The sequence below is a fragment of the Phyllostomus hastatus genome, unplaced genomic scaffold (genome assembly GCF_019186645.2).
Source record: "Phyllostomus hastatus isolate PE091 unplaced genomic scaffold, TTU_PhHast_1.1 phas_contig_196, whole genome shotgun sequence".
Taxonomy (NCBI): domain Eukaryota; kingdom Metazoa; phylum Chordata; class Mammalia; order Chiroptera; family Phyllostomidae; genus Phyllostomus; species Phyllostomus hastatus.
Window position 1 is genome coordinate 8,017,860 of NW_025333709.1, and position 27,396 is coordinate 8,045,255.

General features: G+C 46.2%; 1 protein-coding gene across 10 annotated transcripts in view; it reads right to left on the reverse strand.

Annotated features, from left to right (window-relative positions):
- LDB2 (LIM domain binding 2) overlaps positions 1 to 27,396 on the reverse strand; it is a 338,549-nt gene that overhangs the window by 39,872 nt on the left and 271,281 nt on the right. For all 10 annotated transcript variants that reach the window (XM_045834645.1, XM_045834643.1, XM_045834644.1 and 7 more), the window contains exons 4-5: positions 21,513 to 21,635; positions 18,768 to 18,851 (exon numbers count right to left, since the gene is read on the reverse strand). In XM_045834645.1, the coding sequence (XP_045690601.1) occupies positions 18,768 to 18,851; positions 21,513 to 21,635 (207 nt within the window). The remainder of the gene's footprint in view (positions 1 to 18,767; positions 18,852 to 21,512; positions 21,636 to 27,396) is intronic.

Genomic DNA, 27,396 nt, shown 5'->3' on the forward strand with positions numbered 1-27,396 from the left:
TGCCGGAAGCAAAGGGACACCTGGAACCACAAGGAGCTGGGACAGACGAGGAAGGCCTGGCTGTTCCCCAGAAACTTCATAGGGAATGGGGCTTGCTGACTCTTGGATGACAGAGTTTTGGCCTCCAGAACTTGGAGAGAATCCATTTCTGTTGGTTTAAGCCTTCAGGTTTGAAGTAATTTGTTACAGCAGCTTTAGGAAACTAATACAGTCAAATCATAATGAGGCCTTAACGGCCACTTTTAACCAAATGACTCTCAGTTCCTTAGCGCCAGCCCAGACTGCCCTCTTGGGTTTCAGATGCTCCGAACCACATCACCTGTCTGGGATGTTTTACACACACCTCCCTCTGAAGACACACTTCCATCGCAGGGCTCCTGCCTGCCCTTGGTTGATTCTGCTGCTGAGGCTGGAGACTTGGGTCCACATCATTACTCAAGGACTAACTCACCACCAAACCGCACCCTATTTATAGAGGCGGCAGCAGGAGGCAAGAGCTAACTAAGGCCGTGGACTCTGGATTTTCAATGCTTGGGCTCTGAGTCCTTGTTTGGGCTCTTGGGCAGGTTTTCGGTCTTGTTGCCTCAGTTTCTCGCCTGTCATACAGGACAGTAATAGCACTAACCCCCAATGGGCATTATAAGAATTAAATTAATTGAGTTTTTTTTTAGTTTAAAGATTTTATTTATTTATTTTTAGAGAGGGAAGGGAGGGAGAGAGATGAGAGAGAGAGAGAGAGAAGCATCAATGTGTGGTTGCTGGGGGCCATGGCCTGCAACCTAGGCATGTGCCCTGACTGGGAATCAAACCTGCGACACTTTGGTTCGCAGCCCACGCTCAATCCACTGAGCTACGCCAGCCAGGGTGAGATTTGTAAAGTGCTTAGAATGAGGCCTCATGCATAGAAAGTACTATTGGTTTATTTTTAAATAAATAAAATTTGAAAAACACCGGGAGCCTCCCTGGTTTTTGACCCAAACTGAGGGTGAGCAAGTCCTCACCCACATCCAGGGAAGAGGACAGAGGCACTGGCCAGGTGCTCTGGAGAGCATCTCTCCACCCACCTGCTGATTGTGCCAGAGGCCCACGTGCCGTGGTCGATCGTTTGCTTGGGATTTAGCCCACCTTCCTCCAGGTGGTTCAATAGTAAGATGTGTCCAAGGCTTCTAACCCCAAATCCATTTCCCTCACCTGACAGACTCTTCCTTTCCCCCTCCCTTCCTCCCCAGCTGCCCACCTTTCTCCCCGAGTCGCACTCAGCTCAGATGCACCCTCTTCACCGCACCCCACTCACTGACCCCATGGGCTGGCGTGGGGCAACCTGTTGATTAACCCGCCTCTCAATCCAACCGCCAGCTCTTCGAAAGCAGAAATTGTATTTTATTCCTATCCGCACCTCAAACACTTGGAGCCTTGCCTGCACATAACGTAGATGATGCAGGGAATTTTTGTGAAATGAATAGTCATTTGTTTAACAGCTTCTGCATCCCTCCGGGGAGTGACTGTCAGGTAGGCCTGAGGAAGGATCTTGGCTACCAAGTACAGCCCTAGAACCCTCTGCTTTAACAATTAGCCGAAAGATGCTGGAGAAGTGTAATAGTCACTCAGTATTTGGATTCCTACAAAACTTAACACCCTCCAGTCTACTGACTGATTACAAGGAGAGAGTACTTCACAAGAAACAGAGCAAAGCATGGTGATGGTGGCAATGTGAGGCTATGAAGGTTCAGGGCCAAGGAAGAGGGGTTCTAGAAGATGAAGAGCACAGAGCAAGACCAGCAACCTGCGCCTGGCGGCACAGGGAGAGGAGGGAAGCACCGCATCCTGTGCGGTTAGGAGGTACTGGAGTCTCAAGACTGTTCTGAGTCCTGGGGCCAACTTTGTTCAGCTGTCATCCGGAACCAGTGCAGGAATGAACATACACCACTCTCCCGTTAGAGCCTTTTCCATCACGGAGCTAACCAGGAAACAATGTCTAAGAGCATCTTGCGACCTCAGTGTCTTTTCAAAGTTGTTACTAGTTTTGTCTAAATGCCCAGTGCACAGCTCTTCAGGAGCTCAGGGGTTTAGTGTTAATGACGAATCGATGGTGAAGGCAAAGCAGGTGTCTCCCACAGGAGAGGACTTGTGACAACATCGGGTGCCTGCTCCTACCGAGGTCACCCCCACTGATACTCTGGGCAACTGTGTGAGGGACGAGTATGGAAACAGAGAGGGGCTCCTCTCTTTCTCTTAAAGCCCACACACAGTCTGTCAGGGAACACTAGATTTATCCCACACCCCGGAGCCGGAGGGTCATCTCCAGTACTGTCACCCCAGCCACGCCCCCTCACCTTCGGTCCGGATTTTTGCAGCAGCCTCCTGACTGGTCTTCCCGTATCCACCCTGGGCCACCTTCTCTCTACTCTCAGCCCACAGCCGGTCTTCCTGCTAAAACTAAGGCAGACCACGGCACTCCTCTGCTGACGTCCTTCAAGGTCACCCAGAGGAAGAGGCCCAAGTTCTCTCAGTGGTCAACAATGTCCTTTATGACACACCCCAAGAAGGGATTAGAAAAGTTACTCCCAAGCCCTGGCTGGTGTAGCTCAGTGGATTGAGTGTGGGCTGTGAACCAAAGTGTCGCAGGTTCGATTCCCAGTCAGGGTACATGCCTGGGTTGCAGGCCATGGCCCCCAGCAACCGCACATTGATGTTTCTCTCTCTCTCTCTTTCTCTCTCCCTTCCCTCTCTAAAAATAAATAAATAAAGTCTTTAAAAAATAAATACAAAAAAATAAAATTTAAAAAAAGAAAAAAAGAAAGAAAGAAAAGTTACTGCCTCGGGGCCCGCGTGCCATTAGGCCCAGATCTGAAAGCGGATCGTGGCAGACTCTCACTGACACGGCAGTCCCTCTCTATAACGATCACAAAGTATTCTGCTGATGGGCAGCAGAAAATTAATGGCAGAAGGGCTGAAGCCAAGTGAAAATTCAAATGATGCATATGTCAAACCAGATATCTGGGTGAGTCATCTTGTGTGAATCATGCTTTCTGCCCTCTTCAGAGCTTACGCGGTCTGCATCCACGGGACTTTGGTACCAACTGAGACTTTGGGATTTCTTAAACAATGTGGTGTCCTTGGGTGTGCGCCAGTGTCAGAGCCAAAGGTCTGGGTTCAGTTCCTTCCTTCATCATTTACTCACCCGAGCTCGTGATAAACTCTCCAGACCCATTCTCTTCATGTATCAGATAGGACAATAATACTTACTTCAGGGGATCACACCCATTCAACCTTCTTTATCTTGAATTCTGCTGAAATATCCCTTTCTTCAGGAAGCCTGCTTAGGCTTCTGATAGAGTCAGTTCCCACCCCGCATTTCTGCAATTTCCTCCTCTACTCATAAGAAATTGTCAGTGTGTTGACCATCTCTTCTGATTTGTTTTGCATGTCTGCCTTCTCCTCAAGTCCGTGAGTTCCTGGGGAGCAAGGACTATGGCGTATTCATCTTTGCATTTTCAGCCAAACTGGTAACACTTGTTGAATGAATGAGCGAATGAGTTTTGGCTGCTCCAACCTAATTAAAACCAACTCTGCCTTAGAACTTGGTCCAAGTATCACCTTCTCAGGGGAGCCTTCTGAAGCCTTTCCTAAATCCTAAGTTTCCTTTAGTACATTCACTCATAAAATGATGCTTAGTTTTTCCCCAGGGAGAATTTTTAACTAGTTAGAAATTATACACACAATTGTGTGTGACTATTTGGTAAACGCCTTTCCACTCATAAACATATAAGAACAGGGATGTAACTGTTCCTGCTCATCTTTATATTTCAGGGCCTAACACTGCCTCTGGCGCATTGTAGGCATCCTATGCACATGTGGTACAAGAGTGAATGAATGCCCAGCACACAGTAGGTACTCGGTGTATCTTGGTTATTACAGACTGCTGAGCTTGGTGAGAGCAAACAACACATCTTCATTTGTACAGCCCTTAGGCTCTGCAATAGAGTGGGTACTCAATTAATAGATGGTTTTGTGTGACATCAAAAGCTAATGACTCTTCCTTTGACTTCATCTAATAATCAGCACTTTAAGTATATCAAAAGTATTTTTCTCCATCAGAGAACCATGGACAATAAAAACTGTGTATTTACATAGTCATTGCCACAGCTAGAAATTGCCTAAAGCCTCTGGGAAATTAATAAGGAAATAATGGTTTTCAGAGGGGTGAAAGGCCTCTAATAAGAGAAAAGCTAAGTGAACACATGTAGTTAAAAGTTGAATCAACTATATGTAAATATAGCTACAGAAAACATGGTTATAATTTTTATCTAAATGAGGGGGTCTCCTTACCAGTTTCTAGTTAATACAGTTAGTTTTCTAAACATTTTTAAGAAGGAAGAAGTAACATAAAAACATAAATTAGATTCAGACTTAGGGAAAGGCAGATTCTAGTGTTTTCTGGAAAACTTTCTGTACAAAAAAACCTAAGTTAATTTTTATTGAATAGATTTTTAAAAAGTAACTCTATGTGCTAATATTATTACATCAAGAGATTATTCCAGAGAGTCATATTAAAACTGTGTAAACACTTCCCTTCCATTAAGAATTTGCAGAATTTTCATAAGCAGGCAAATCTCCCTCAGGATTCCTGGCAGTGGCTCGTATATGTGTCTGTGAACATTAGAGCATTTTTGTATTAAAAACCTGTATGTCATGTTTCAAGAGGCTCTCTGGGTGCGTGTTCCAAATTACAAAAACAGTATTATTAAAAAAAACATTTAAAAACAGCCTCTCAGAGATGCCAAAATAGCATAACAGAAAGACCACAGGGCAGTCACATCACTTCAGGCCTGACCATGGACACCAAATGTCTCCTGAAGGAGAGACACCCACAGAGTTCCTGGCGTCCCCAAGTCAGAGCTGTGCTCTTGGAGAATGTCCAGCTTGTTCCTCTGAGAATCCACAGAAACGCTGATGAGGAATCCCAATGGGTAGCAACATAGACCAAGCACTCAAACGATGGGATGGTCCGAGAATTAACACCCTTGCAGTGCTGTGGCCCCAGGTTCTCTTCTCCTCCCTCCTTCTCCTGTCTTCCTGGGCTTCGTTCTTAGTAACAGTCCTCAGGGTTTTCATTACCAGATAATCAGAAAAGGGAACCCTCGTGTACTGGTGGTGGAAATGTAAATTGGTATAGCCACAGTGGAGAACAGTATGGAGGCCTCTCAAAAAATTAAAACTAGAACTACCATGTGATCCAGCAACCCCGCTTCTGGGAGGATATCCATAGGAAATGAAACACTATGTGGAAGAGATACCTGCACCCCCATGTTCTTCCCAACACTATTTACAGAAGCCAAGACATGGAAACAAACCTAAGTATCCATAGATGGATCAGTGGATAGAACAAATTAATATTCACATCTAAAATCAGCCATAAAAAAAGAAAATCCTGCCATTTGCAACAAAATGAATGGGCCTCGAGGGCATTGTGCGAAATGAAATAGGTCAGACAGAGGAAGATGAGTACTGTGAGACCTCACTATTATGTGGAATGTAAGGAAAACACAGCTCACCAAACTCATAGACAAAGAGGTCAGATTTAGGGTTACCAGAGGCAGGGGTTGGGCCGGTGGGCAAATGAAAGTGATCCAAAGATACAAATTTCCAGTTATAAGATCGATATGTATTAGGGCTATAATGTCCAACATGATGACAATAATTGACACTGCTGGATGACATACATGAAAGTTGTTAAGAGAGTAAATTATAAAGCTTCTCATTAATGAAAAAAAATATTATTCTTTATTTGGTAGCTTATGAGATGATGGATGTCAACTGAACTTACTGAGGCGATCATTTCATTATATACGTAAGTCAAAGCATTATGCTGTGCACCTTAAACTTATATAGTGCTGCAGGTCAACGACAGTTCAATGAAACTTAAAAGAAAAAAATTGAAGACATTGTCATTTAAATATACCAGTTGCCTATAATGAATAAAGAGAACTTATCAGGAAGTCCCTTTCCACAAAATACCCCAGGCTTAGATGGTTTCTAGGGGAGTTAATAAAGGTAGTTTCCTAGGGGAATTCTAAAAACTATTAAAAAGGCAAGTAACTTCACTGCCATTCAAATTATTCTGATAAAAGAAAAAAAAAGAGAGAAATGGTTCCAAAATGTTCACGAGGCCAGAATACCAATAAGACTCAACACTCACAAAGACATCATAGAAAGAGAATTTTAGTTGAATTTTTCCTTTGGGTACCATTGCTAAAATTATAAATAAATATGAGCAAATGGAATCTGCAAGCCAATAAAAGGAGGAAAACTATTGAACATGTGGGATTTGTCCAGAAATGAAGTGATATTTGCTTATCAAGAAATCTATCAAGATGAAACTTTGCCTAATGGTTATAGTCAAGGAATCAGCCTGGGTCTGATCTCAGCTCTGCCACTTACTGGTTGTCTGATCTTGTTCAAGTTACTTAACTTCTAGTGAATGTGTTTTCTTAAGTTTGGAGTGAAAATACTAATAACGTTGAGTTCTAGTTGGAAAAGGATTAAATGAATTGATACATGTAAGGAACTTAGACTATTTCCTTGAATATCAACTGCACCAAATAAGTATTCATTATTCTTATTATTATGCTTAATCATAATAAGAAAAAGTGAAAAATAATATCACCTTCTTGGACACTGGAAATGCATTGGATAGAATTCAATATCCATTTTTTAATTCTAAATAGCTCTTAATAAAATAAGAAGAGATTGATATTACCTTAACATGAGAATAATCATAAGCCATTGTCCTGCTTAATGACAAATCTAGAAGCATTCCCATTAAGGTCTGACACAAGATAAGGATGTCAATTATCCTCACTATTATTTAACACTTTTCTGATGGTACTAGCTAATATAATTAGACAAAAGAAAAAAATAAAATATAAAATTGGAAAAGACTTGGTAAAATCATCATTATTTGTAAATGATAAAACTTAGCTGGAACACCTAAGAGGACAAATTCAAAAAAACAAAAAAGTTGTTTGTATATATTAAGGGGAGTCTTTACGCTGCCTGGAAATAAAGTTAATATACAGAAATCAATAACTTTAATAAATATAAACAAAAACAATTAAACTATAAATGGAAGAAAGAACTTATGATTATAAACAAAACATAGTTTAGGTATAAAGTGATCAAGAAATGGAATATATATACCTACCTATGAATAGAAAACCACACATACATGTACATATAATACATACATACATATGTAGAAAAACCTTAAAAATATTACCACAGGGCACGAAAAGAAACTCAGAATAAGAGGCTACCCAAGATTTTGGATAGCAAGACCAAGCATCGTAATGATAGCAATTCCCCAAGTGCAAATATGTAAATTTAAAATAATTCCAATAGGATATCAATAAATTTATTTTTAAGTTAGATAATCTAACTCTAAAGTCTAGATGAAAAAATAAATCAGATTTTAGAATCCTAAAAAGAAGAATGATATAATACCAATTCTATTAGATATTGAAGTATATTATAAAGCAATAGTAATTTTTAAAGTATGGTATTAAATGAACATATAAAGACAAATGAACAGAACAAGAATTGGAGTCTGGACACAGATTCAAATACTGAAGGCCATTTATAGAATATGCTAGAGCAGTATTTCATATAAGTGAGAAGAATATGTATTAATTAATAAATGGTATTTGAACAACTGGGTAATTAACTAACCTCATCATACTTTATACCCCCAAATTCCATATAGGCCAATTATTTAAACATTTAAAAATTCCACAAATTTTAAAAGTGGCATTAAAAAAACATAGAATAATGTATTTTTATTATTATTACTTCAAAAGGACTAATACTAAATATCAAACATAAAACAGAAGACAGAAAGGACATACTGCTTCATTTAACATTCACAGAACCAAAAACAAAATATATTTACTGGATAAAGCAAACTTATAGAGTTAAAAAGATAAAACCACAACCTTGAAATTTCAATTACATCACAACAAAGGATGTGATGTAAAACATAAAGCCTTACACATCTGTAAGAAAAGAACAACAACCCAATAGAAAAGTGAGTAAATTATATGAAGAAGGAATCCACAAGACGGGAAATACAAATGTCTTTAAAGTCTATGAGAAGATAATAAATCTGTCTTGTAATAAGAGAAATGCCTATTACAATAAAAATGAGATACCACATTTCACCTATAATACTAGAGACTAGAAAAATTTGGTAACCTTCTGTTTGTCATTGAAAAGTGTGGAAAATAGTCAATTTATACATTGCTTGGGAAACTGAAACTTCATATAGCCTCTGTGTTGAATAGCTCAAGGATATCCACCAAAATTACAATGTACATGTCTTTTGACTTGGACATTTTATTTCCAGAATTTTCTCCTACAAATTTAGTTTTTGCTCCTGTGCAAAACAAATATGAGAAGATATTTGTACATATTGTGAATGGTAGAAAAAGATTATAAGAAAACCTAAACGCCCATCAATAAATCACCAGTGAAATGTTACAGAACGTCACTAATGCGAAGTCTCCATGATGAGCTGTGGCACTCTGGACTAGAAAGGGGTCACCCCAACCCTATCTTGTTTCACAAAACTTGGGAAATAGGCAAGAGAAGAAGGAGAAATTAGTCATCTTCCTGGGGAGACTTCCATTCTTACACTATGTTAGCATAGAAAAATACTTAGATCAGAGGCAGCATGTGTGAGATTCTCACGAGCCCAGAAACATTTAATATCAATTAGGGACTTTCCTCATTAGAGACCAGAGTAGACTCGAGCATAAAGCAGGTGTTCAGTAAACATTTGTAGACTGACATGACCCAGAGGAGACCCAGGTATACAGTAGGTGCTCAGTAATTGTCTGTGGATTGAATGGATGTGAATGAGTCCTACCAATGGCATACCAAGACAAGAAGGAAAGCAGAACCCGTCCGATACTACTACCAGGCAGGGAACTTTGGGTCCAGCCTCCTTCCGGCTGTACAACATCTTAGTTTTAGTCTCCTCATTTCTTGCATGGGACTTATTAACACTTTATTTTCCACATTTGTTAATATTCCATTTTGTGTTCCTTCTTTTCAGAATATTTAAATAGAAGTCCTTAGAAGACATTCTTAACGTCCCTGGATTTACCAATGAGGAACATTTATCGAACCAAGTTAATGACATGCCTCATCTACCCTCACAGACAAGGCTGTTTATGAATTGCAAAGAAGAACATCAAATCCGTGAGTGAAAAGTGCTCCAGGCACTGAGTGTAAAATGTCAAGGGTGGTTAAGAGTCTTCATATGAGTGCACTCAAGTGTTCCGAGACAACACTTGGATTTTGGGTTTTGCACATGGTTGGCTCTTTAGAACTTCCAACTTTTCAAGGAGCACATCTCAGGTAGAGTAGACATAAAATTACGGACTCTGTCCACTGCATGTAGGGAAAAAGGTACAGGGTTCCTGCTTTCAAAACCTTTAAATGCCAGTGGCAGGCATGAGAGGCAGGGAAATAGAAGGGTAAACTAGGATTATGCAAGAGGATTCAAGTGAGGAAAATGCCACAAAGAAAATAAGACAGGTAATGAGGTGTGAGAGAAATTACTGGCAGGGTGAGGTCACTTTACACAGGCTGACCAGGAAAGACCTCTTGCAGGAGGAGATGGGTCTTAAGACCTGAATGATAGTGACCAGCCATGCAAAAATCTGTCCAGAGTATTCTGGGTAATGGAGGTGATTGTGATGACGACGATGGTAGTGGTGGTGGTGGTGGTGGTGGTGGTGGTGGTGGTGGTGGTGGTGATGATGCTAAAATAGCAAATATATATATTTACTATGTGCCAGCCTTTATTCTAAGCACTTTACCAGTATCATTTCATTTAACGCTCTCAGCAATTCCTTCAGATGAGGGACTATTATCTCCATTTTATTGGAGAGAATTTTGGGGCCCTGAAAGGGAAGACAATCCCCCAAGGTTCTACAGCTAGGTGAGTGGTCTGATTGGCAAGGACAGAGACCCTGCCGTGGGGAGGGACCTGGTGCGTCCGAAACGCAGACCAGGGGCTGGAGGCTGCAGTGAGGGGACGCGGGGAGGTCAGAGCCCATAGGCCTGGCAGGGTTCTCACCAGGTGGATTTGAGCAGATGGGTTGAAGGTCCACCTCGGAGGGATACGACACACGGCCCATGTTTTTAACATGTAGGTTTAGGCACGAGGAATGGAGGTCTGGAGATAAAAATCTGGGAGTTACTGATGGCCTTGAGGCCTGGAATTCTGGACAAGCCTTGAGATACACAGGGATGTGAGCCACTGTGGGATGAGCCCGGTCGGGGATCTGACTCCCTTGTACTTGGGGGTTCCGTGTTCTCCATCTGTTGCATCTGCTGACAACTGCTTCTTGACAATCTGGCAAAACAGCCTCCTCACGTCGGCCGATATGACGAATCTAACCCAGGCCTTCAACCCCGCTCTTGTTAGGGGGTGCCGTTTCTGCAGCACGACGAAGTGGTGATGGCATTGGGCCCACGTGGGACCCAGTCCCAGCCTGGCAGTTCGCCCCCGGATGACAGCAGATGACCCCCAGAACCTTTATGGGCCTCGGTTTCTTCTTCTGTGAAACGAGGTCATGAGCACCTCCCTCCCAAGCTCCTGAGGAGGGAACAGAACCAAGTGCGCGTCTCAACTATAGCGGGCACTCAGCAACACCAGTGCACTGGCCTCCCTTCCTCTTTGGGGGGTGTGTGGTGAACGGGTTAAATTTCACTTGCTTTCTCTTCCTTACAGTGCATGTTTATGGTCATTCCAAGCTCATTACGTCGATCGAGACCAGAGCCTTGAACTTCACCTGCCCTCCCCGTTTCAGACATTTGTTTGTTGTTTACCGACTGTATTCCTTGGACCAGCGAGGGACAGAGGTTGAGGCCGCACAATCTACCCACAGTCACTGTCTTCAAACAGCTTGGTCTGGGCAACGAGATGGTGCCTGAGCACAGCCAGACACCAGACACGGAGAAAGCTCTAGAACCTCATGACCACGCAGTGACAAAAACTAGCTGCCTTCCTGCTTCAAGATACTTCCCTGCCTGTGGTCTAACACTAGATCCAATCAAATCCACACCTTCCACTTTCTTACACCATTCTAGACAACCAGACATGGCTATTTCTCAGGAGGATGACCCCTGGGCTCCACCTTGCCCTTCACGTTGCAATCCCCCGGCTCTTGTCCCTTCAGGTCGCCAGTTTCCCGCCTTCCCATCTCCCTCGAACCTCAGCGTCTTGTTAAGTGACAATTTCTTTCTCTTTCTCTCCTGTCTGAGATTGGGAAATTACTTTCTCTAATCCTGGCCCCATTGGTAGTTTTAAGGCTAAGAATTTTAGCAGCCTCTGCGCCTGGGAAATTGTCTTCCGCTAGAAGTGCTGTTAAGATACTGCTTCTGTGTATATGTACATGTGTACGTAGGTATATATTTCCTTTTAATGTATATACGTAGGTATATATTTCCTTTTAATGTCCTGATAGCCATTCCCTCTGGCTTGGCTTTTAGAAAACACTGTTTTCTAGATACTGATATGTCTGTGTGTTGGGTTATGTCACGTCTTTGAGCATCTAATTCCCTTATCATGTCGTCCTAGGTACTACTTTCCCATTCCAAATGCAATTGAAAGTCCCCTTCGGGTGTTCCGAGTCTTAATCATTCTGCGTGGGGAGTGTCCCCAAGGCTCGGAAGGCGCTTCTGGGCCCCCTCCAAGGGGAAGCCTCTCTCTGAGGAGGCAGCGAACGGTCAGAGGGACAGTCCCTCACTCAGAAATCACCCTCTCCCCCGCGCAGGGCCGCTCCACTCAGCCAGTTCTCACTGGCAGTGGGGCGTGGGGCATGGAGCATGGAGCGGGCTTGGGGAAGAAGCCAGGCCGTGCCTGAGAAAGCGCTGCTGTCCTGGACTGACCCAGTGACCTGAGGCAGTGGCTAGCTTTCACCTGTCCGATGGGGATAATAACACCTCCCTCATGGTTTTACTGAGAACGTGTAGAATTCCTTTCACGCCAAATGGTGGCAGGGTGGCGGTCTCGATCCTCCATGGTCCTTGGATGCACAGGGGCTGAGCTCCGAGTCAGCCTCACGTCTCAGGGCCCACCCGCCTCAGCCCTAACGTTTAGGTGGGGAAGGGGCTGCGCTGCTCTCCTTCCCAGTCAGAGGACCAAGGCAAACACCCCGGCTGGTGGCCCAGCCCCCCAAAAACAAAAAACAGCCCCCTCGGCAGGGTTCCAAACGCCGCCTCCAGTCACGCCCCTTCCCCTGGAGGCCCCTCTGTGCCCTGCGGGCGGGGGTCCTTCTCCAGAGCCCATCGCCCAGCTCTTCCAGGCCCTGGACGACACTCCTTCGCTCTCCGTGGACGCCACCTGCAGGGACCAATGTTCTTCCAAGGACAACGATACCCACAGCAAAACCCTTTCTTCACTGGGGAAATGAAAGGTACGGGATCAGAGAGCATTCCTGTGGGGCCTACACGCTTTCCAGCCCAAGAGATGCCGCTGCTTATTTGAAGAGTTTTTTTAGACTTGTTTAACAACAGCAAAGAGCTGATCGACGGTATTGATAACACCCAGTGATGATGACTCTGCATTTGTAATTACGTTAATATTGGGAACGGTGCCAAACATGCGCACGTGTCTCGGGTTCCCTCCTGTGACCCTCCTTGGCAGATGTCATCAATCACTGATTCCTCTTTTTCCTGATCTTTCATATGGCTTCAGAATCTCAGTGACGACCTCCAGGCCATGACCAACGTGCAGGAGATGATAAACGAGGGGAGACTGACTCGGCTTCCCGTTGCCGTAATTTAAATGAGCTCTTCACACGCACTATCGCCGTAACCTTCACCTGGGACACACTTCCCAGGATTCACAGTGTGCACGATCCTTCACACGTGAGAAAACTGGGGTGCCAGGTGGTCAAGGCAATTGATCAGCATCACACGAGCAGTGAGCGTTGAACCCCGATTTGCTCTTAGGCAGCCCTGGAGGGGACTAGTACTCTGTTTGTTCCTTCCGTGTGCCGGGCTCTTACCGACTTGAACTCCTCTAATCTTCCAAATTCTGCCAACGTGTGGACTTGTTCTTCCCAATTTTCAGATAAGGAAAGGGGGCTTTCTTCCAGAGGAAGGAAACGACGTGCGGAAGGCCCCTGTCTGTAGTCAGGGGGGTGGATTTGAACCCACATCTCTCCGAATCCACAGCAGGCTCCTGTCCTTCACACACGGCCCCGTGGCTCAGCCCTCTGCTCCCAGAGAACACCGGGGGGTGGGGAGCAGGGCCCGGCACAGGGGGCTGGACTAGGACGGGTATTAAAGACAGCAGGGCCTGGACCTTTCTTACTTCAGTGCTCCATATCCAGAGAAAAGAGTAAGAAAGCCCTGTCACCGCACCATGGTGATATTATCCAGAATATCCACGGGGATATTCTGCAGCTATTATAAATGGTTAATAGGATGCCCATGTAAAAACACGCTCAAGTGTTTACCAAACAACATTAAGAGAATGTATGTACACTGATCCCGTGTATGCGGATACCCCACGTATGCACGGGGAAAGGGTGAGGGGAGCACAGAGCAAGCGTCTTTTGCCTGGGATGCGGGATAAGCTGTTTCAGAGTCACGTTAAACATAGTGCATAAAAAAAGTTCATGTATCCCAGCAGCAAAAAAAATCTGGCCCAAGAAAATGGACAAAAATAATCACCATGAAGGAATGTGCAGTTCTGTTGCCTTCTTTTTTGTCTCTGGGCACATGTCCCCAGCGGAGGTGGGGCAGTGCGAAATGGAAACAGACCTATGTGTAAAAACATCGTCAGCAACTTGGGGAAGGGGAAACGTCTCCATTTTCGTAAACACCCCCCTTTTGTGGGTGACGCATAGCAGATGCCACCAAAGTACTCCTAGGTTAGATGAAGGACTTAAAATTTAAAAACAAAACCAGGCTACCCAAATCCCTACCCAGCCACTCACCAGCGCTATGACCTTTCGCAGTTACTTCTCCGTGCCTCAGTCCCCTCGCCTGCAAAGGAGGACTTAGAAAAAGCCCCTATCTCACGGGGCCGTTGCATTTTAAAAAGGTTCTCCGCACAGTGCCTAGCTGTGGTATCGGGCCCGCAGTGCTCAGTAAGTGTTGGCTACTCCATTCAGTTCTGCACCCGGGACGGATTTCTCTCCTGGCACATTATTTGTTTTTCTGTCTCACCTGAGCAGGCAGTGCCCGACTGGAGGGCGGTGGAGACCCGGCACGTGGGGAAGGTGTGCAGTGGGTGCTCGTGGAACGAATAATGAAAACGTGGGCAAAGCAGATCCGGTGGGATTTGACGGGACCCCACAGCCAGGTCTCGTGTGGACTTGGATGCCTCGGCATCTGTCCAGCTGCACCTGCCTGACCGTGGCCGCTGGGCCGGATCTCTTTACAAAACGCCAGGGGTGTGGCAGGACTTGCTGCTTTCCTGAAACTGGGGCGCAGGACACTCTCCTGATGCCGGCTCAGCTCTTGCACCCCATTCTCGTCTCTAGTCCCCTCACCACAGTGCATTGACTGAGGGAGGCCATGCCCTCAATGTGAGGAAACAGACGCCCACCCCCCAGCAGACGGCGAACAGCTTGTGAAATGGACCACCCAGTCTCTGGACAAGCCAGCAGCCTCGGGGCTGTGGCTGCGTCACGCCACAGGCCTGTCCCCAGCCCCATAGTCTGGATAACCGCCACAAGGACACTCAATCAGCAGGCTCGACCTCCCAGACGAAGGGTGACCGTACTTGATCAGAGGGCCACCCCCACTCGGCAGCCTCCAGCTGCTGACCCCCTGGGACCTGCAAGCCAGCCACCGTTTAGCACAGCCTGGTGATGCTGGGAGGTGATGGGAAGCACAGGCTGCAATGTGACAACTCAAATCTAATGACAGCAGCTGTTCTGTGGTCACCGGGATCCTCCTCTCCCAAGCGTGGCCAGACGCGCATCTGGAGGCAGCCCCGCGGCTGGGCCACTGTGCTCCGCCTGCCCCTTCCTTCAATGACAAGAGCCACCTGGGTCAGCTCTGCACGTGCCCTGACCACGGGCCTCCTGACAAGGACCCAGAGTTCACAGGAATAAATGGACTTGTTTTGGCAAAGCTGGGTGACTGTGACTGCTCACTTTCTGTACTGCTTAATTTTATCGCGCGGAAGACAAGCATACTGAAACTTCTCACTCATTCTATTTCAACAGCATTTCCGATGGCCTTTCTGGGCTTCGGGCAAAGGCTCCAGTCCTCCGAAGGATGGGGGAGCTGCAGGTTTTGAAGCAATTTTATAGATGAATGCGTTTGTGACAGCTCAGCTGTCTCACACATGCTGGATGATAGGAACACCGGAGACATCGTAGACCCCAGGTCTAAACGGAGGAAGGAACCCTGGTGTGTCATCCTCAGTGAGCACTCACGAGGCGGGGTCTCAGGGTGGAAGCCCTGTGCATGGGCTTTGGGCGCTGAGTTGCAGATTCTGCTCAGCCATGACCGGCTCAGTGGTGCAGGGGCGCTCTGAGGACTTGCTGCCGAGAGGGATGGCTTCTATCCCGACCCTCTTCCCGAGACCCGCGGATCCTTCCCGGGGCTCTCACAGGCCTCGCACACGCTGCCCCGTCAGTGCCCCTCCTTGGAGCTGTAGTTGACCACGGCCCACCGCCCTCCGCCACCAGCCCGTGAGTGCTGTCTCGGGGAGGGGGCCGCATCTTTGCCACAAGGATGGGCCATGCCCGGCACGCTGCCAGAAAAATAGAGTGGGCTCGACGAAAGTGGCCTGACCAATCGATAGATTGAGATGTGATCGAGTGAGTGAACAAAGGAAGAAATGAAGGCAGAAAGGCAAGCAGCTGCTGAACCAAGATGCATGAGCCGGGGAAACAGTGTTAGGTGGACCCAGAAGCATAGGGTGGAGCCATGTACCACGCTGCTCTAAGTGGTTCCAGTACGAAGAACGTTGATCAGCATGTGGTCGATACTTAATGATGCTTAATGACGTGTGACAATGAGCACTAACTGGGCACTTTATGTCCCCCGACCCTCCGCTAAACCCTTTGCATGAATTATTTCACTTAATCCTCACACTAAACCCTACAGGGTGAAGACACTACTTTTGGCAGCGTGGATTAAGGACCCAGTGCTGGATGCTGAGCCTCCCATCAAGGCAAGAAAGACATGGTCCAATTCCTATCAATATCCTCATTCTACATTCTTACTTGAAAGGCGCAGAGTTTTGCCACGAGGTGCCTGGGTTCTAGAGCCAGCCTACCCAAGTTCATGTCTCGCTTCTGCCACTTGGCGGATGAGGGAAAGCTGGGCACCTGACTTCACTTCCTCCCACCCTCTGCGCCTGGCTCTCTTACAGGCACGGCGCTCGTGCATGCGGGCAGTCTCGAAGACTAGTTAGGTCAGGACAGGTGTGGCCGCACGGCACAGGGTGCAGCCAGCACTGCATTTAACGGTGGTCTTGGGAACACTCCTGTATGTGGCCCAACCCATAAATGGTTTCCTTGTGCCACTGTCAGGAGAGGGGCTGGTACTCTCGTCACACCTTTGCAGGTATGGTCCCCTTAGTCTTCCTGAGTGAGAATCAGAGAACTGCAGGACCTGGGGACCAGGTGGGCCCTACTGCCCCCAGGGTGAAGGTCACCATTCTACTGATGATGATGAGAGGGGCTGAGGGAGGAAGGAAGTTTAGCATATATTCACCTGAGTTATATGTAGCTAAAAGATATAAGAAAGAATTTATTGAAGATCTCACTGGAGGGTTAGCAACAAGCCTCGGATAGACCCCAAAGTCCCAGATTCCTCTGTGGGGTCAGCTAAGGGCATACAGTGTGGGACTCCTTCATCTGCCTGAGAAGAGGCACCTTCAGACGGTTTAAACCCCACCTCTCGGGGTCCCTGACGAGATGAAATGCCCAGCAGTGCAGAGTGGCCTTACGATAGAACAGTGCCACAGACCCTCCACTGCCAGGTCCTGCTCCCCGCCTCTCCTGCGCCCCCACCCCCACGGTGGGGCAGGTCTGCATGCAGAGCCTGCAGATTTGCAACAACGTAGCCGCAGCTGTCTTGACTGGGAGAGACCGCCTGCTGACCCTCCCACCCACCCCGCCCCAGGCAGACTCCGGTTTGCCTCTGAGAACAGCCTGGTTTGGGGTCGTCAAAGCTGAGAGGGTACTGCCGTGAGGAGGTGGGACCGAGGCTGGTTCTGGCTCTCGCTATGGTGGGATTCGACTCTGGAGCATCTCGGCTGAATAATAAAGGTGTCTTCTCCCTCTGCCCAGGAGGAGGACCTGGACATTGTCAGATTCCATCCTTTCGGAGGCTCCTGGCACAGCAGCATGGCCGGTCAGTTGCTCCAAGACCTGACGCCCAACTAGCTCTCTCCCCTGCCTATCCTGGCTTCTCCCTCCGTGTCCCGCATCATTGAACTGCTTGGGAATTATGGCCCCTCCTCCCTCCTCCTTCTTTTCCCTCTGACGGAAATGGCCCTCCTGCCCTTTCCCCTGGTTTGCCTTTATTCATTCTCCCACACCCAGCTCAGGCATCATCTCCCCCAGAAAGCCATCTATGATGCTTCTAGATGGGTCTGTTTTGTATTTCCATAATTCCACCTGGAAACTTCTATCACTGTATATACTGTTCTCTGTTGACGGGTCAGACCCTCACAGCAGTGAGTCTCCTGATGGCCAGTGCCATGGCTTTGAGTCTGCAGCACCTCCCTGCACCTGGCCCATGGCAGTGAGCGCAGGACTTGAAGACATTTGTCCGAGTCACTCTTAGCGTAAAGAAGAGAAAGTCTGGCCAAAGCATTTCAGCACTTCAACACACACGAACATAGTCCCGAACCCAAAACTGAATTCACTAACCTGCCGGGCACTTAAGGATGGGGAAAGGAGAGTACAAACTTTGGGATGGAGGTGGGAGGAGCAGTGGTCGCTGGAGAAGCGAACACCACCCAGGACAATAAAGGAACTCAGCGCTCCGAGGCAAAGCATGGACCGTGGCTGCCTCCTGGTGGGTGATTCTGGCCACACCCAAGGGGTGTGGCTGGCTCTAGGGAGGAAGCCACACCCCTTACCCCCAACGGGACACATTCAATTCCACTAAAAACCGTTGTGATGTATGTTACCCTGTTAGACCAGGTTCAGAGGTTATCGGTATTATGTAGGTAGAGAACGTTTGCCTAACATTTAATTTTTTTAAATGAAAACTGACTGTAGATCCATACCAGAAAATCTGGAACATGCCACACAGAGGGTCCCTAAGAAGCCTTAGAAACCCATCTCTGCGCAACAGCACGGCTTGGACTTTCTTCAGGGACTGTCTCTGGGGGGCAACGTGAGTCTCCTTGGGGGTGACTGGTTGCTGGGTAGAGACGCAGGGGTCGTGAACTCCACAAGAGCACGTTACAAACTTGAGACAACCAAAAGGGACACGGCACCAAGGCATTTTAGGACAAACATGGCCAGTCTTTGAATGACTAATTCCAAGAGTGATGCAAATGTACAAAGGAAGCTCAACCCCCACAAAGTCTACGTTTGATGCTTGTTAATTAACTTTCTTCCTCTGTTGACCACACACACACACACACATACACACACAATATTATAAGATATACTTATTGGGCTACATTAACTCCTCAGTTGAAGAAACATATAGGCCTCTAAAGGACTCTTCAAACTCACCAGGATATACAATCATCGCATTGGTCTTACCCTGAGGTAGTTGAGAGTAAAGTTCGTTAGCCCCATCCTGGTGATGTTTTTGGACAGCTGATCCAGGACCTGAGGATCTTGTGCCTAAACAGGAAAAAAAATCACGTGTGTTTATCCCTGCAGAGGATCTCAAGAAGGTCTCAGACTATGCTACAGCTACTGCGAAATGCAATCTTGACCCTGGTAATTTCTCCAGGAGGGCCAGGATGCTGGAGACAATTTAACTTGCATTTTAAGACACTTGCTTATGAGGCTTAAGGACACTTGGAGGTCCCCAGGGCGAGACCTATGGCCAAGGAGAACCAGATGGAGTTGGATGTGTTTGTAGATCTCGGGAGAAACAACCTCACCTGCCCTGTGAGAGGCCTGTGGCTTCAGAGGAGCGGGGTTCAGACCTGCCAGGACACCCCTGGGTCTCCAGGATTTACTGGACAGGGCGTGGCCTCCCCCTCTGGGAGAGCCCTGCCTCAGAGTGAGCCTTGGGTTGCTGCCCAGACAGTGTTGTTTCAACAGCGTGCAGCTGGGGACCAGATTTAAAAGCTTTGCAACTGCCCTGGTGCACGTATGTATGTAACATTTATGCATAAAATAAATATACATATTTATATTTAAGAATTCGAATTCTCCTCCCCATGAAACTGAGGCTAGAAATAGATGTCCTCCATAGTTTTCATCCCACAGGACTGTAAGGGCGATCACTACATTTTCCAAAACATCAGCCACTTGCAAAAGAGGGATGTAACTAACATTCCACAGGCCACCTCAAATGTTCTGTTTGGCTTGAAAAAAAATGAGAATTCTTTCTGGATATTATTTGAAGATGAATCTCTTGGTTGATGCTCTTCCTTTCTGTCTTCTTTCTTTCTCAACTGGCGAGAACTGGAGCTAAACAGAGGGAGACTTAAATAAATATCCCTTTACTTCATGTCTGCATTCATGAGTCTGTCGAGGTTCTACTAATGCTTTTCTCAAGAATTTCCTCATAGTGACACAGTCAGTGGGCGCCGTATATGTATGTATATACATATAGAAAAAACAAAATGTAGGAGACAATAGCATGCGTCACTTTCCACATCACTTTGTGGAAAGGGGGTCCTCTCTGGACGCATGGCCAGTAGGTACTGAACCTCCCTGTGCCAGGAAGAGCTGGTTCTGTGCAGAGATGCATCGAGTAGTTGTGCTCAGCCTCAAGGAGCTTACATTATAGTCGGATGGTAGGAGAATAGCAAATACGTGGAAGGATGTGGTTGCTGCTGCTATAAACCAACAGCCGTACTTGCAGAGGACCTACTATGTGCCAGGCACCGTTCCATGTTCTTTAGATGCATTAGCTCTTAGTCCTCAAACCAGTCCTCTGAGGCAGGCTCTATGACTATACTGATTTCATAGATGAAGGGCTGAGAGCACAGAGAGGTCAATGTCGCTTGACCAAGGTCACACAGGAGGCAAGGACACAAACTTACGTGATCTCCTTTCAGAACCCAGGCTAATGCCCACTGCCCTCAGTCTGTCTTGAGAAAATAAGACTGGCTACTCCAGATGGCTTCAAGGAGCGTGGAGAACGTGAACTGGGCTTTGAAAACTGGGCAAGACCTGGGTTGTGCAGAGGCCGGAGCAATGGAGCGGGAGAGGGAGGGTGTGGGAGTGGCCACAGAAGGAAGCGCAAGGGCAGAGGCTGGGGACAAAGGCCTGGAGAGGTGGCCTGGGGTTGGGTAGCGAGGGGCCATCTGGCCTATCATCCAGGTTTTGGAGACAGGACCAGCTGGGTTGAAATCTTGACGTTGCCACTTTCAGATTGAAAAACACTGGCCAACTGATTCAACTACTCTGAGCCTCAGTTTCCCCCCTTCTAAAACAGGAATAAGGAATGATAGCTCCCTCCTCTAAGTTACTGTGGGGATTAACCATCACAGGCATAAACTGTTTAGGACAAGGCCTGGCACAGAAAGGACCCAGCAAATGCCCACTGCTGTTATCTTATTGTGTTTTGATTTATATTGGGTCTTACACGTCAGGCTCATCAATTCTGACTTTCCTCCCAAGCTTTTTCACAGAAAGTGCCATATCGTGTATAAAAGGCCAGGGGCTTATGGAAACCAATGCCTTTTGACTTCTTCAGAGATTGCCCTGACTAGCTCCCACCAAGTCTTCCCTTTGAAACGTATCTCCAGATTGGCATTGAATGCACTCAAGCACTTAGTTGGTGTTCAGTGAATGTGCAGTGATTTACACCCAAGGGAAGCCAAGAGAACCCCAAATATTCCAGCTCATTCCAACACTGGTTGGAAAGGGTCAGCTCCATTCGACACGGATCTGAGGTCCGTGGGCCCCATGTCCCCTCAGACGGTTCCAATAAAAACTGGAAACTGTTTTTCTTACTTCTCGTCTTATTTCTTTTCCCAGTTACGGAGAACCAGTTTATTAGCCCAGGCAGAGCGGTACTGGATAATGACTGAATGGAATTAAAGAAAAGCACAGTTTATTGTGGTAACCTCAATTTAGAGTTTAAAATAATAACAGTATCGAAACAAAACAGGACAGGCTCTGAATTCACCACACTGGAAACAAAGGAGGAGAAAAGGGGCCGGCGGATTATAATGGTTGGGGGGAAAACTCAACATTTGGCATTAATTAGGTAAAGTGTGAAGACTACCGGAGTTCTCTCGCAGAGAAACTGTACTTTTCCTCCTGGAATAAAATGAGGGGTAACAGGAAAGAAAGTGAAAGAGAAAGGAAATTACTTACGTGCATGGCTAGAATGCTTCTTGGGACGAGCTCTCTGTATTGTCTAATGGTAAAGTGCCACGTTTTTATTCTCATGAGATCATCAAAGGTGAACTCCAAGATCAGCCTGCCTTCTGTACACACCTAGAAGCGACAAACGACACACTCATGGGTTGTGCATGCTGTGAACGCCAGATTTCTCTACATCACACATCAGCCACTCAACGTGGTCTCCCCGACTGTCCTCGGGTGGCTCTGGATCTCGACAAAATGGGACACAGGTGGCTTATCCATGGCATCCTGAGACAGGTACAAGCCCAAGGATCGGTGGGTTCAAAAGACAGTGCAGCTGCTTATGATCTAGTTGTCACCATGTCAGTTATGACTGGACCTGTGAGTCCCCATTTCGTCACCTGTAAATAGGCTCACGAACCCCATCTTTCAGCAACATTATGTCCAAAAGGCATGGCACAGAGTTTGGACCCCACAAAATGGCATCCTCCTACTAACTTCTTTTTTTTTTTCAGTTTCATGAATGTTAGACGATAGGAGCTTGCACTCTTGTTCTAATTTTAGTGGCTCCTGCTTTGGGAGAGCGTATCTAATTATTCATGCTGAAGTGTGGCGAATGGTGAGATGATCCAACCAGAGGTTCTCACTTCCGAGGACAATGCTTAACCCTAGGCAGTGGGTATCGGTTACTGACAAGGGGAAATTCGAAACCTACTTAGAGTACATTCCTTAAATCACACCATATCAGCAATGACAAATTCTGATTGCATAACGGGCCAGCCTTTGGGGTTGGTGGCAAATTTATCTTTCTAAGAAAAATATGTGTTATTAATAAAAAAGAATTTCTGAGGCTCCCTTCCTTGGGTGATGGATTAGTGATGGGGGAGCTTTTTATTTTTATTTATTTATTTTTTGATAGGGGAGCTTTTTAATCTTCTTTTGATATTCAAATCATGTTTAGCATGGAGTTTCTATTTTATTTACCTTTCTTTTCACTGTTAATGACTTTTAAATGTGAGAAAACACTAGGCAATCTCATACCCCTGAGTCTATTTCAGCTCTAAGATGGGCAGTGGTGGTCCCACACTGGTCCAGTTTAAGTCGTCATGACTCATGGACTCAGTCCATGCTGGCCTTAGAGATGCAATCAGTACAGAAATAGTGGGTGGAGGCTTTGGTGCCAGAAAACACTGGGTTCAAATCCCGACTCTGCTTTTCACTCATTTTTAAACTTGGGGACCATCAAATTCCCAAGTTTTAGTGTCCACATTTATAAAGTGAGAATAAAAATATCCTCAGGCAGGGCTGTTAGAAAAATACATAAAAGGAAATTTTGTATGTAGATTTTCTAGCATTGCACCCACTCAGTGATAGGTGGACAATAAATAAGAGCTCTAGAGAGAAAAGAAATGCAAGTGGAGAGCACAGAACCCTGGGTGGGCAGAGCTGTGCGAGACCGAGGGGTTCGGTTCGGGAGAGGCGCCTCGGGGGCTCTGCGGGGGGCGTGACCTCCACCTGGACCCTGAGATCCCTGCCCATCTTCGACGCCACCAGGTCAGCTCCAGTTGTATTTGTTTGACTACACTGGGCTTCTGACCAAAAATTTTTCCAAGAAATATTTCCTATGGTAAAAACAAAACAAAACAAAACAAAACCTTGGAAATCACTGCACTACACAACTAAAAAGAAAAAAAAACCACAATGATTAACTCAGTGCAGATATGATCATTTCTGAAACTATAGTCTATGAAGATAATTGGCAATTTATAGCAGCCTTTTATGAAATATGAATACTCACTTTCTCTCTGGGAATTTAATGCAAAAAGCTACCATAGTGAGTTCCGTTTATGTCCTAGGCACTGGGCGAGGTGTTTTCGGTTGACTCCAATTTAAGGCAGTCTTTTCTTCAAACAAGCTACAGACACCAGTGCAGGAGCATTAGTGCCCCGTGGGGACAGGGCACTGCTTAAGAAAGATGCTGTCAGTGCCTGCCATTTTCACTTTGTCAAAGGTCTCAGAAGCCCTCAAAGATCATTATTGATACTCTGGGCAAAGACCTCTAACTCAATTCCAACGAGCAGAATGTGTAGGTAATTTCCGGCATTTGGGCACCTGGCCCCCCAAACCCCACAGCTGAGTGGTCTTCAGAGCCCTGTTTTGGATCTTAGCCGTGACCGTTGAGCACCCCGACGTGGGAAAGATTCTAGTGGCCCCAGACCACACCTCTATAGCATCTCAGCGTTGGAGTTAATTCACCGAGGTTTTCTACAGAGTTCCGTGGAGATGAAGCCACACAACTCCCCCCAGCTGTTAGCATGACAGAAGCCACCTGCAGTGAAGACTTTCACAAAAGGGAGGTGACCAGAGCCGGCAAATGACAGGGAAATGCCTGGACAACAAGGGCAGGAATACTTGGATGTTATACTCCTGCGTTGGTTTCTTTTAAGAGAGAGAGGATTATTGGATGTTTAAATGAGTATCCCCCAGTTAAATGTCATGCTTTTAAATGATCCGATCTATTTGTTCTGTGTCTGTGAGCCACCGGCCCAGGGCAGAGGGAGGCTCCGGTTTTCCTCTCCTGGACTAGACTGTCATAATAATGGGAAGGCCCGGATCTGGTCCTTCTGGTCAGTTACTGGGTTGGAGCATCTGAGAAGTCGAGTGCCACTGGGTCCTTTGTGTTCCGTGAGGCAGCCCACTGGCTGAGGACACTTCGGCAGTCCAACTGTCGTGGGGGCTACAGAAGAGAAAGTGGTGACTACCCTTGGGCTCCTCCTTTCTTAGCGAAAACCAAGGAGTCGCCTTCGTCCGGGGCGGATCGTGTGCAAGCGCACAGACCTTAGAATCGAATCTGCGTCGGCTGCGTCGGATGCTCTCCTGCACGAAGGATGGAGGAGAGTCTGGTCGCTGCTGGTCTTCCCCAAGGAATGGTGCCTGGAGCCTCCTCCCAAGCCTTCCCACCCCCGGCCTCCATTTTGGAAGTTACAGGGAATAGAAGTCTGTGTGATTTATTTTAAATGTAATAATCGGCAAGTGGAATATTCTTTTTCTCTCTCTCCATCTATATATCTCTCTATGTAATTTATATTTCTAGTTTGGAAATGGTAGAAAATGGGCATTCCTGATACAGGAGAATGAATTTTCTCTCTTCCAAAAAAAAATTCTCTGCTTTCCTCCTAATCAATACAATTAATGTGGCTTTTATCTAAAGTTACCCCCTCTCCCCACTTTTTGGAAAAAGCTGCCTTTCACTTGGAATCCAAAATCAAAAGGGTCCCCAATTAACAAAACATTTTCTGTTGTGCTCAATTCATGTTACCTTACTATGTGCTCTGACATTTTGTTTCTGTGGTAACCAAAATCAGCTGATTAGTTGGCATGGCAACAGAAAAGATGTAATCCCAGCAGACACACTCTAATCAATGCCCCCAGCACAGATGGTCTCGGGAGGATCAACAAGAAAGAGGCTGGCAGGCATTCCGCCTGTCACGTGCTAGCTCGCGACTAGGCCAGGGACGAGGGAACGAAAAAAGAACATTTCTCAAACTCACTGGTAGCTGTTTAACCCTTTTCTCTCTTGGACTGATTGTGAAGCAGTATGGACCATGTAGTTACCTACACCATACTATTCCCATTGAGCTCTCGTGAAACAAGATGTGCTTTTTAAGCGTGAGTCTTTATTTCATTGTCTTGGTCTTTGTGCCCGCAATAGTATGCGTAGAATAGCACTGTTGTTATTATAGTATTATTGTTGTTATTGTTATTTACTACAGCACTAGTTTATTATAAAAGGCTACAACCCAGGGACAGCCCGATGGAGGGGATGTACAGGGCGAGAGCACTGGGGAGGGGCGAGGAGCTGCCGTGCCTCTCCGAGAGCTCCACTCCCCCCAGACTCTATGGATTCACCAACTGGGAAGCACTAGACAGTGCCTTTGGATTTAAGAGTTGCACAAAGCTCATGGTGTTCTCCTTAGAGATACTGTACGAGTAACGCACACAGACTCACACATATGCATATATTAGAGCAGTAAGGCCACAGATGTTACAACCATTTGGTTAGTCACGATAAGAGTGAGGATGTCCACGGCCTGGAGGGCAGCCTGGTGGGGTGTGGCTAAGGCTGGGAGGACGGGCTGACCGGCAAAGGCAGGAGCGAGCACTCAGATAGGAGGCTGGTGCATGCCCTTCCACGATGCCTGGCTGTAGCGGTAAGTCATTGCTTAGTGAACCACTGAGGCCAGAAGAAAACATACCTGCCATTACAGAGGTGACGAGGGCCTCTGTTCACGGCTGCGATCACTGTTCTAGTTTGTGGAACCTACACGTCACCCAGCACGCACCCCAGAGGGGGCTCATCCCCGCACCTGCCAGTGTTCACCCCCTCGAACGTCAGTCGAGGGTCTTTGGCTCTGAAACCTTTGGTGATTGCTCCTCTGATTCTTAAGCCTTCTTGTCAACTTGATTTGAAATCGAATACAGAGAAGAAAGGCTTCCTAATGTATGTTTTTAAACTCTAATTACATATTTATCCCTAATCTATAATATTCCTAGGATCAGGAAATTGCAAAATGTGTACTATACTCCTGAGGAATATTAAGTAGTACTGTTGATTAGGACTGTGGCTGATTTTTGATTCACCAGTTGACCAAATTTTCATAAAAGCAACTCAGAACCACGGGCTCAAATGCTCTTTGGGGGATTAGAGTTTATTGATAGTCTAAATTAGAGCAACGTGATACCGGGCCCCACGTAGCGTGCTAAGTAATGCGATGTACTAATAGCCGGTTCCCCTTTAAAAATAAAGCATTGACTTCCAAACTATTTTTCCTCATGACACTGAAAGTTCATTAACCCACTGTTTTATACTCAACGGCCTGATTATTTTCTTACTCGAAGATGAGCTATTTTTAATTAATCTAAGAACAAAAGAAAAATTGGAAAGATTCTTTGGGTTGTATAATAGTCACTAAGGAGAAAAAGAAAAGGACCCTTTCACAGTTTCTAAAAATAAATGTGCATAATTAGCAGCTGGACTATGTCCACAGGGCCACACTAGATTTCCCAGGAAGTCATGTTTCTCATCGCAGTGTGGAAGTGGTCGTTACAAGACTTGGAGGGCGGCACTGCCGCGGAGGGGAGTCACGTGGGTGATCCAAGACCTGGAGCTTGACACCCAGAGAGCTGAGTGCGGGAGGACGCACAGGTCTTCCTGGCGGCCGCCTCGGATGCCCGGGCAGCTGCTCCGCCATCTCAGAGAGGAACACGCCCGAATGAGGACGAATGCAATAGGGAAAACCCTAGTTTCTTCATTGGAATTAAAAAAACAAAGGACTTTATCAGTCCACCAGGAGAATGTTCTTTATGATTTGAAGCCAGCCCTGAAGAGACTGCACTGTATCTTCAGCGCAAGTGACTGTTGTCGTTAATACAAAAATCTTGGCCCGAGGAAGAAAGAAATTGAGGAAATTGTGTCAAAAGGCTACCATGAGCTACATGTTTCTATCAATGGCCACAGGTTGTATACGTAGCTCCTTCGTTAGGGCAAAAGTTTTATGTAATTATCATAGATTTTTTTCCTCTTAAAGTTCAAGGAATTTGTGTGTTTTTCTTGAATTACCTAAAGTAACACTAGGCCTTGACAAAAGAATATAATGATAAAAATAATGAAACAGTAGAGAAAGGCTTTTTCTGCAACACTCAGACTTTGTAACACTAGAAATCCAGCTTTGTATCCATCTGATCTACAACATTATGTAAATGTTCTATGTCTCCACAATGAAATGAGACCTAGACAAGTTAAATCGTCATTGAGTGATCATTCCTTTCCATGTAACAAAACTCTCTTCCCAGCACCAGCTTCTGCACACAGTGGGAACTTCTCTGTCTCCGA